The sequence below is a fragment of the Chelonoidis abingdonii genome, chromosome 4 (genome assembly GCF_003597395.2).
Source record: "Chelonoidis abingdonii isolate Lonesome George chromosome 4, CheloAbing_2.0, whole genome shotgun sequence".
NCBI classification, from domain to species: Eukaryota; Metazoa; Chordata; order Testudines; family Testudinidae; genus Chelonoidis; species Chelonoidis abingdonii.
Genome location: NC_133772.1, coordinates 133705733 through 133717063, shown reverse-complemented (window position 1 = coordinate 133717063; position 11331 = coordinate 133705733). Strand labels below are relative to the sequence as shown.

The window sequence follows — 11331 nt, the reverse complement described above, 5'->3', positions numbered from 1 at the left end:
CTGGAAATTTCCACTACCTGCGTCTGACGAAGTGGGTATTCACCCACGAAAGCTCACACTCCAAAACGTCTGTTAGTCTATAAGGTGCCACAGGATTCTCTGCTGCTTTTACAGATCCAGACTAACACGGCTACCCCTCTGATAAGATGAAAAAAGGTTCCAAGAGGGGTCAGTAAAAAACCTGTTGTTCAATATATATAAGACAGCTCCCTGCGGTCGTCTCTCAGGCAAAGTTCCGATACATATCAGTTTATAATCAGGTTCCAAATTCCCCACAATTCCACAGCTGCAGAATATATTAAAAATCCATTTATTTCTTCAGAACTGTACACTTGAATCCAAGGTGTCATTTAAAAGAAATGTCTAGCACTTGCTGTTACTGGTTATAAGCTGACGCGGAGTCATGTGCTCGAGCCTGCCAATAGCTGAAATAACAGTTCTAAATATAAACAGTCACCATTCATTTGAATGGGGTGTTAATGTTTATTATTATTCAGCTTAAAAGTTAACACTGCATTAACTTACTGAACATTGTAAGCAAAACAGCCAGCTGAAGACAGAAAAATCCATGACATGGTGAAAGATAAAAATTGACGGAAAGTGTAAAAAGTTGAATTTAACACCAAATTAAGCAACAGCAAATTATGCACTGATTGTATTATTCATTTTCATATTTAATACAGTATGAAACAATTTTTAATTTATCTGAAGCTGCCAGAAAACCTCTAGTTTGCTGCCTTGCATTGCTAAGAAACCAGATGCCTTGCTAAAGAATTTGGTGAAAGCTCTGTAGAAAGCTTGACCTTACAACATATACTGACTTCAGTGGGAGTTCGTCTGCATAAAGTCCGCAGGAATCTGCCAATATATTTTACACATACATGCATATGAAAATGAAATCTGTTAGCTATGCAACCTCAACGATGCATTAAACTTGCCAGTCAATACAAAAGGTTGTAACAACACTATTAACTTGGCATCTCTGCCCTGTGTGTGGTATGACGTACATCTTATGGTACAATTTATTAACTTGTTGGTTCTCAATTTTTTTTTCTTTTTTGGAGCCACTGTGTGACAGAATGACAGCTGAGCCTCTCCACCCCCTTTTTCTAGCTTTTCTCTGTCGGAGCACAACAGTGGTGCCATTGCAGCATGTTAAGTGAGACATACCCTAAGCTTAACTTAAAACTAAACACTAACACACACTAAGTTAAGACACTGTGTTCTTCAAGAGAGAAAATTCAGGTTCAGTGGATACACAGAAGTTCGTATCTGTCTGCTGTCACAGATGGATAGAGTTGAGGTGGCAGAGGGCATACCCCCTTTTATAGGCACACCCGGAGAAAACAGGGGAATGCAGGTGGGAACAGGAGGGGTGAGTGAGCTCTCTAACAGGCACTGCTACCAGGATGCATCTCACGGGTGGGACTTTGCAGAGGACACTTGAAGGTGGTGGCTACATGTTTCTGGGAATAAGGAGCATCCTCTGATGCCATCAAAGGCTGAGCTGAGCACCATGAGCATACTGAAGAGAAGTTTGGGCTGGCAGGCTGCTGCAGCTGCATTGGACGACTTAGCTGCATGTACAGTCAGCTACATTAGGAGAGACAACCACAGGAAGGAGGGAAGGTGAGTGGCTTTCAAGGAGTCACTTGTTGGTTCTTCTAAAGATGTCATAACACATTTGCAGAAAGTCTGTAAGAGCTAGGGTCCTGAAGCCTTTTTCACCCACTAATTGCCTTCCTCTGCCCCACCATCCTGAACTATTCTGAAGGCCCTTTAGGTTGGGAGACAGCAATAAGGTATACATTTGGAAATATCAAGCAATCCATGAACAGTATGCATGAGTAATATGGGAGAATTATGTTGCTGCTAAAGTCTTATTTTTTGATATTTTAATTGAGCAGAATACATATTAGTTTCCAGCAACTTTTAAAAGCAAAATAAATTTGACAAGTATTTTGCTAGTAGAACTAATCTGATTCTTACTGCACAACTGTTCGGTTTGCAGAGCTATCTGACTTGCAAGGGCCTGCATGTGCAATCAGCTTTAGAAGCACAACTTCTATGTTCCCTAAACCCACAAACACTAATCAGCTGCACACACATGCACAACACGTGCCTTGAAGTGTATTCCTGCAGACTTAATATTCTGCTGTACAAGCTTAGTATGCAATTGTTTAATGGTTCTAACAGTTAAAGAAGAGTTAAGACTTTTTCAAAATCATACATTAGTCTTCAACAAGGACTATGCCCATACCAAGTTTCAAAGTTTTGCAATTTTGCAGTAGCTTTTTATTAAAAAGTAGTTAATTTTTTGTTTAAAAAAGGAAAGAAGTTACTAGTAATTCTGCTTCTCGGAAGTTCTCAAGGGAGTATCAATTTTAGGCCTTATGCAATCAGAGAGACAGGATGGAACTTCTGTACCTGAAGGATTTTTTACACCCAGAATGGTAGGTCAGCACAAGACAACCCACTTCCTTTTGGCTGCATGCCAACTACCACAGCCCTTAAATATTCTAGCCAATTCCTGAACTGCGGGGGAAGTAACAGCTTCCAATGCACACCAGTTATAACAATGAACTCTAAAAAAGACTACATAAGAACTTGCATTGGAAACCTTGTTAAGTTTATATGGTTAAACATTAAAAGAACCAGGAACTATCACTGTACCCTTTTATGTGGTATTATAATGTTATAATGCTTTTTCTAATTATATTAGTGCCACTGTTTGATTCAGTGTGCAAGTCGGACCTTTTACCATGAACAAAGCAGGTATTCCATGGATCTCTCAATATAGCCCAAATTTTGATTTCAATTCCAATGTAAAACTAAAAGCCACTGGAATAAAGTCACTGATGTCAGGATCTAGCTGGTGCAACAGAGCAAGCCAAAATACCAAAGAATGAAGCACTGAGGCTATAATGCAAAAGGGCTGAAAAAAAAGAGTGCAATAATACTGAGTGTGGAGCAAAAACATATTGCTGCCAAACAAAAAAAAGATTACTGGAGTGAAGGCCAGTGGTAGGACAAAACCAATTTAAAGGCCCTAACACTCTGGGACCAGATTACCCAGAACACCAAGAGACAAACAAACAATTAACCAGGGGCGGCTCTAGGCATTTTGCCACCCCAAGCATGGCAGGCAGGCTGCCTTCGGCAGCTTGCCTGCGGAGAGTCCGCTGGTACTGCGGCTTCGGAGGACCTCCCGCAGGCAAGCCGCCAAAGGCAGCCTGCCTGCCGACCTTGCGGCGCTGGCAGAGCGCCCCCCGCGGCTTGCCGCCCCAAGCACACGCTTGGCATGCTGGGGCCTGGAGCTGCCCCTGCAATTAACAGGAAGTTTAACACTGATCAGAAGGAAGGGGAGTGGGGGCCAGAAAAGAATACACATAGCACTGTCAGAGCAGATGTATGAACCACAGCTGAAGAGAAGGCAGAGGGAGGGGATCCCTCTTACAGGAGGAGTTCATTGCCAGCCTGTAGCTGAGAATGACTTGGCTGGAAGGTTCCAGAAACTGGAGGTAGTGGCTGCTGCTGGTACACAACCAATAAGAGATTGAGGGCCTTCTGCTGAGCTACTTTTTGGCCTCAGAGGACTAAAGGTTTGAATTAGGGAAATTCTGCATTTTCTATATTGCGACCATGGAATCCAAGTGCAATAATCTTGCCAGGATGGCATCTTTAAAGAAACATACCATCCCACGCTTGATAACGGCTGAAGAGATTTTGTTGATACTTTAAAAAAAATTCACAATGCAGGGAAGATTTCTGTGCAGAAGCTGAATGTTCCAGAAAGTCTGAGTTTGTGGAAACAGACTTATTATGAAAACTGTTTTCCAAACTTAATTATAAAGGTGGCAATCAAGCAAAACATTCAGTTGAACGGAGACAAGCTGGTCTGGGAACTGAGCTAAGGTAGATAACAGGTGCGGAAGGAAGGAATAACCTCAGCTCCCTAGTAACTTACCAGCTGAAGGATCTGGAAGTTATTGTGGGAAAGTTTCACTGAAACTAATCAGCTCAAAGCACTCAGCAGAAAGATCAGAGTATCATTTAAAGTGGACTCAAGTCCTAAAGCTGAGCACTGTATTTAAGCAAAAATTAAGTTCAAATAAGTTTTTTTTGTTTTGGGGGGCAAGGGGAAGGGAAGAAGCTTTTAAAGCTACAGCTCTCTGGTAATATGTTAATTACTGGGCAGAGGGCAGAAGTCCATTGAGTAATCTGTATAATTGCATTTTTAAGATGTGTTAAGGAATGCCTAGTGCAATGTACAGGGGACCCTTTTTATCGGTGTATACAAAAGGATATAGGATATAAAAGTTGTGGCAGGGATCCCTTTTTCGGGAGGAGGAAACCCAAGAGAGCAGGTGGGATTTCAGAGACCACCCATGACCCATACTATCTGCTCCACAGGACAGCCTCTTAGTTCCTTTTCTTGTCTTGGATTTATTTAAGACATACCTTTGGTTCCTATCCTAACGAACTATTTCAGAAATGGCAATAGGCAAAAGAATTAAGTTCCTGGGCAGGTGACTGAAGCAAACATATACAAATAAGTATATGAGATACTTACATTTGCACCTGGGGAATGAAGTGAGATGAAGATAAAAGCATTAAAAAACAAACAAACCAAAAACCAATGACATGCCATTGGGTTGAGTGACATTCTCCTACTCTTAAAGTGTTTCATGTTCATATGCTTTAAAGAATAAATGCTTCCACTTACACTGGGGACAGCTGAACTTTTCTTACGTTCAGGAATATCAGCCTTATTTGGATTGTTAGCATTTCCGAGCATGGGGCTAGCCGGAGCAATTCCTCGTCCCCCAACAGCACTACTGCTAGATTTCCTTGTCTGAATTCCATCTTCTTTCAGGTCACTGTCTGTAGTGCTAGTCTGGCTTCTTTTTGGATACGCCACTACTGGAGGGATAGATGGTCCAGCTAAAAAGAAAATATTTTTTGTTTCTAAATGTGGAGGTAATCAAGCTTGTTATTCATTATGCAAATACATTTATATGCACTTATCTTAAAAGTCAAAATAAATGAAACTTAAAGGACAGAGGATCATAAAAACATAAGAAGGGCCATACTGGGTCAGATTAAAGGTCCATCTAGCCTGGCACAAGGGAACAAGAAGCCATAGGCTCAAAGGGTGGACATGTGAGCCTGGAGAGAACCAGGCTGAGGTCCCATTGGGAGACTGGGTCCCAGATTGGCAGAAAGTGTCTTTCAAAGCCTTTCAGGTCTTCGCTCTCTCCTTCCCTTTACAGGACGTAGGAGAACGCCCCCTCCCAGCCTCTCTTTGCTTTTTAGCTGGTGATGGGGATGGGGATGGGCACTGGTCAGAGGTTGCTGCTGGCAGTGTGCGCTGCACTGGGGCCACAGTGCTTGGAGCGGAGTCCAATTTCATTGGCTCTGAGGCCAGTGGAAGGACCGACTTCATAAGGAGCCTTGGAGACAAATGTCCTGCTCACTCTTGGCCTGCGGCCTGAAGCTCTTGCAAATGCGACACTTGTCGCTCATGTGGGTTTCCCCTAAACACTTCCCCATAGAAGCTGCCTGATCACTGACTGGCAAAGGTTTTTGCAACAGTCACAAGGTTTGAAGCCCAGGGCATGCCCTGTCCCTAGGCTAAGTACTGTACAGGACTATTTCTACCTTAACACTAAGAGAACTATTAACTGTACAACTTTAAACAACTATATACAACAAATTCACTACTAGACACAACAGAGATAGGAAAGCGTGCCGAAGCAAGGAAACATTCCAGCACTGTCATTTGTGGTAAGAAGGAACTGAGGGAGGGGGGAGCTAGCGGCACCTCTTATACCGGCGCATATATGTGCCATTCCAAAGGGTGCCAGAGCCAGTCCCCTACAGATACCACTGGGGGAAAACTTCCGACACCAGTGCATATGGTGAGCGCACACAGACAATGGAATGGACATGAGCAAGCACTCTAAGAACTTTTCCAAACTTCTGAATATTTTTAATCTCTGTCTTTTTAAAAATGTGTAAAACTTGAGTTGCTCAAAAACAAAGTCAATTTTTAAAAATTTAATAAGCTGGAGATTTAAGCCAACTCTTAAAGCTCCCTTTAGTGCAATTTTCCACCAAAGATACAGAATTTGTATACATTTTCTCTGGTAAGGACAGATGGGTGGTGAACATAAAACTATTTAAATTCTTCAGTTGGAGATGTTCCTTAGATTTTAATGTATGAAAAATCTGGTGTTAAACACTCTGAAAAGTCCCCTTAAGGCTCTTACCTTGTTTTGCTTGGCTCCAGAAGTCCAACATTTGAACACTGCCTATTGTACTTTTCTAGTAATTCCTCTGTTACTTGAAGTGTTGGGCCATATATTTGGCTGTGCTTTATTCCCTTTCTCGCCACTGGCACAATAGGTTGGAAAGCTAGTCTAAACCCAGTTAAAGATTTCCTTTGAGCAAGGGATTTCTAGTTGCATAAAGTTTTCATGGCAGGTTCTTTGTCGCTTGTTTCTAATTCCTTCCAGTTCAATAGGCATTCCAGAGCCCAGCCAGACCAAGCTAAATTCCAGGCACTCTGGGATAGTGGAATGGAACTGGGGGCAATTATTGCTGGCACACAACCTACCCTAATTTGTGCTGTAGGCCCCAACGTGCCTGCAGAATTGGGGAAGAATGGCAGAAAGCTGTTCTGGTACACCTGAAGATCAGGAAAAATGTCCAACGGCCCAACTATTTGTACAAATCCTTTCCCAACTATTGAAATGTAAGGAGTTGAGATGTGGATGTAATATTTTGAAAGTCAGATTTCCCGTCCTCTCCTGATACACTTTAATGGGGATAAAAATAAAGTCAAAAACATTCAAGTCTCTTCAAACAAAACCAACAAATTGATTCTATAGATTAGAAAATTTAACAAAACAGACAATGTAATCCGAGAAGACGCAGAGAGAGGGGAAAGCAACCTCTCCTGCCTGCAAATAACCACTGTAGTATATTCAGGTCAAAAGGAGATTCCCTTTGTAAATTAGTGTATAGGCAGGAAGATTTATAAGATATTTAGGAAACTCTGTGCGACTGTGCTGCATACCCATGAGGCAGAAAAGTTCTAAGTTTGGCTGGGGTCACTAGTACTCTTTAAAAACTGGACCTCTGCAGGGCATTCAAGTGACAGCCACCACAGGAAACGAGAAGAAATACTGGGGGACAGATAGTTTTCCAAGTTCTTTTAGACAAAGGCTGACCTATTAACGCCAAAAGGAAACAAAAGCTGTATGACCATAATGGAAGTGGGGGGATGGTGTGGGATGCACTTGATATTGAACAAGAGAACTTGCAAGATGTTGTTTAGCAAGACTTTCCTGGGATGGCCTCACAGGCAGGAGAAAATATTGCCATAATAATAGAATAAGATGGTTCACTCAGTACACTTTTAGAAGGTAACTATACATAAGAATACCTGATCATTGTAAAACAATGAATTAGTCACTAGGTTGTAACTGACCAGACCATAAGCAAGTTGGTCCCTTTTAAAAGGTGGAGGCTGTAAGGAAATATCGAACATTTTATAGTAGGTGTGCGTCATCACACTGAAACAGGGTCACTCACCGTGATCGCTGTACCGTCGCTGTTTTTGGCTGGAAGATATGCTTCTCTGCACTTTGTGATGAGGCGATTGTCCAGTGCTATTGTTGAGATCACTACTTGGCCTAACTTTAGCAAGGGAAAGATTGCTGCTGGAGCTTGAATCACTAGCATCCAACTAAGAGAAAATTTAAAAATGAGGTTCAATCAAAATGAATTTGACAATGTCCAGAGATTCTGAACATAATCCTAAGTAAGCAAAATTTCAAAAGGTTCTCACACTAAAATGTTCCTTAAAAGTGCATTAGTTAGATCCAGTTCTGTGCCTGAAGGACCAGTAGAAATATGAGTACTACTCTATTCATTTTTCACTCAACTGGTGGCAAATAAGTAACCAAATCTGTACAAAGCTACAATAACTACACAAAACATTGTACAGTTTGATTTACTTCTGAAACATTAGGAGCATTTTATGAAAAAGTTATTTTGCTGAGAAACAAATATCTTCTAACCCCTTCCTTACAGGACAAGGTTGGGGAGAGAAGAGGATGTTTGCTTCTGAATAGTTTGCTTCCATTTATACAGACATTAGAATGTAGTCCCTGCCCCAAAGTGAGTATAGAGTGATTATCAAACTTTTGGTCCTACAATTCAAAAACAGATCATTTAAAAATATGTTAAAATGCTTAACCAATATTTGAAGGTGTTTTTTGTTTAAAGGTAACCAGCATATGATAGGCTATAGTGCTGAAGTCAAAATTTGGTGTTTTAGCTCACAATAAAGTTATTGCTAAGGCCCTACTTGAATCATGGGATGACTGTCAAATAACTGCGGCTGAGAGTCGCAGATTAGACATGGAAGATTGCAGAAAAGTAATAATGGACCTTTATTAATTGTGGTAATTTGGAAGTCAGAGAAGAGGACTTTTTTTAAGAAAAATTTGCTGGAACAACATAAACATTCCAGTATTATGTTATGCCTGATATATATTTTTTTTTGATAACCAGACATTTTGTGCAACTATATTACATTCATTAATGAACAGGGCTGACAGCGGGAGCTTTGGCTGTCAGTGGCCGATGGCTGGGGCTCTCACTGTCAGGCTCAGCCAACTGGTGGCCAGGGCTTCTGCTGTTAGCCCCAGGCGGCTGACAGAATTGCAATGGAAGCCTAATATTGCTGAGATCTGCAATTTCAACACTATCACAAATTAGGTAGGGTCTTAGTTAACTTGAGTGCTTCCTGGCTGAAAGATATTATACTGCTATGCTCTCCTCATTATATATGTCTATTGTATAACAGTGTGATTAATTGCGATTAATTTTTAATCACAATTAATTTGAAACAATTGTGCGAGTTAACTGCAATTACTTGACAGCCCTACTAATTAGTAAAGTCCAAATGGGAGAGAACTTGAAAATTGGACTATAAAAAATACCCTCAGATCTCAGTGATGGTTGAACCTATTGATATTCTGAACAGAATTCTCTCTCTGGTTGGCAACTGCCCTTACATCTCTTCATATATGATTCTCACATTACCCCAACCTGTCTCCATATCTCCTTACCCTCTCCTCCCATTAAAGCATTATACTAAGAGATTGATTACATTGTTTTAAATATCTGGGGCTAGGTGGGGGGAGACAAGGTGGGAAGGAGATCAGATGTAGCGTCTGCCATGTTTTTGTAAGCATTCTAAAGGCAGTAGCCTGTGTAGGCAGATTTGTATCCTCAGTGTCCTGTTAATCTATATAATAAGATTTCAGGATTTTCACTGATGATTAGAACATGTGTTGAGTTAAGTGTGAAGCAATGAACACAGCTACAAGGATAGCTGAGAGCTCTTTCTGTTCAGAATATCAAGCGGCGACCCCTGTTTGTGAAACCTTGGGGTAGAGAGTTTTCCTATTTTTCAGCTCTGAGTTCTACAAAGGTGAAGTGTAAATTCCCCTCCTCCCCCATTCCCTGAAAAGAAAAAAGTTACTATGCTTCCTCCATATGTGTAATAAAAAATACAGATCTTTGAAACTAAACGAATGAGGATTGTGCATATATTAATGAGTGCACACACGTTTGAAAAAAATTAGGATAAAAATCTATTTTAAAAGATTATTTCTAAAGATTGCTCAGTAAGTTCTGGCTAAGAGATGGGCTCTCAAAATTTCAATGTGGACTACATCCTAGAGAGACTGCCTCTCCTCACACTTTCAACAGCCTGGACCACTTTTGCTCCATTCAAGATTATACAGTAAATCTGAGGCAACTAAAACAATTGTTCAGATGGAGAAATAATTTATTTGAGACTGTCTTTGATCTGACAAACGTTCTCCTTTTTAAGAAGTGTTTCATGGTGCTTAAGGAGAAAAAAAGCTCAAAGCCATCTTCTTTTGCTCTTAATTTCTTCCATTTTATTATTATTTGGTTCTGTTGCCCCCTTGCACATTCTGCCCTGCTTCCTTCCCCCTTGGAATACTCCCTAATCACCTGTTCTCAGCCTGACTCCAGTGAACATACTGTCCAATTTCCTTCTCTCCCAATGCTCTGGACATTCTTTTCCAATTGGCAGTTCTTGGCCCCCCTCTTACTGACAGCTCCCAATAGTGTGTTTATTCCAATCCTGCTGTTAGCCCACATCCCTGAGTGCAGCGTGTCTGTCTTCTGAGTCCTAGCAGAATCCCCAGCAGAGGTGTGTGTGGAGGTGGGGGGTAGGGGTGTAACCCCACAACCAGGGACAAAGGAGTTAGAAAGAGGCTGTCAGAAGTCCAGTCCTGAAAAGACCAGTTAGTCTTTTGACCACTTGTCTGCCTTTTGCATTGGCAGTTTTATGACAGGATGGCATCAATACAAGGGAAAACTCCATAGAAGCACTGTGTTTGATGCCTGACTGGGTTCCAGAGCATCCCTTTTCGGGCCTGGTGCTATGCTTTTCAACTGAGGCTCAAGAGGATTTGTGGCTCCTGAAAAATGACCTGGTGATGGAGACCTCTCTCTCTTCCCTGTGTGGACTCTGTTCTTTCCTTCCCTATCCCTTGAGATTTTATCAGATCTTTAGGGGCAGCTTTTTCAACTCGACAACGAGAGGAGCCAACAAAAGCCCTTTTAGATGAGGAGTGCTCAGAAATTTCTGCTGCCACAGCTATCTCAGGGTCTCAAGAGGGATGCTTTAACCTCTCCAGCAGGCCCACTTTCAGGAAAGCCTCCCCGGATCTTTGGTTTTTCTTTGAAAATAATTTACAGATGACATTTCTCTGTTATCTGCCCCTCACCCAGACATTGTAAGCATATGGTATACCCACCATTTAAGAGGCACTACTATCTCACATGAAGGGCAATACCTGAAGCTTGGAGACTTGTGTTCAGTCATTACTATCAATCAAGTACCAGGACAGATACTTAGGCAAAATAAAATTCCTTCTTGTTAAAGAAGAAAGGAAATGCCATCAAAAAATTAAACACTAATCACCAGCTATAAAATATCTATTTACAAAACAATGGGTAAATGACACAGTGAAGGAAGAGGCTCACACACTGCAAGACATGGGACGGTGACCTGGGGGGAAGTTGGGATCACCCCATATTTTGTGTCTTTGGCTAGAGGTACAAGGAAGCTCACTCTGTGCATAGGTGTGGCCCTGAATGGATGCTGCAGAGTAAAAGAATGCAAACAGGATTGTACTGAGTGCATGCACATCAATAGTGGAATATACAGAGACAAGCACTTGAAGAACTGATGGACAATGGGGCTTGCTCTGTCCT

The 11331-nt window shown here is 41.5% G+C and overlaps 1 protein-coding gene across 7 annotated transcripts in view; it reads right to left on the bottom strand.

Annotated features, from left to right (window-relative positions):
• Nucleotides 1–11331, bottom strand: part of MARK3 (microtubule affinity regulating kinase 3) — a 110048-nt gene that overhangs the window by 31528 nt on the left and 67189 nt on the right. For all 7 annotated transcript variants that reach the window (XM_032771596.2, XM_032771601.2, XM_032771602.2 and 4 more), the window contains 2 exons: nt 7600–7753; nt 4727–4944 (listed from right to left, as the gene is read on the bottom strand). In XM_032771596.2, the coding sequence (XP_032627487.1) occupies nt 4727–4944; nt 7600–7753 (372 nt within the window). The remainder of the gene's footprint in view (nt 1–4726; nt 4945–7599; nt 7754–11331) is intronic.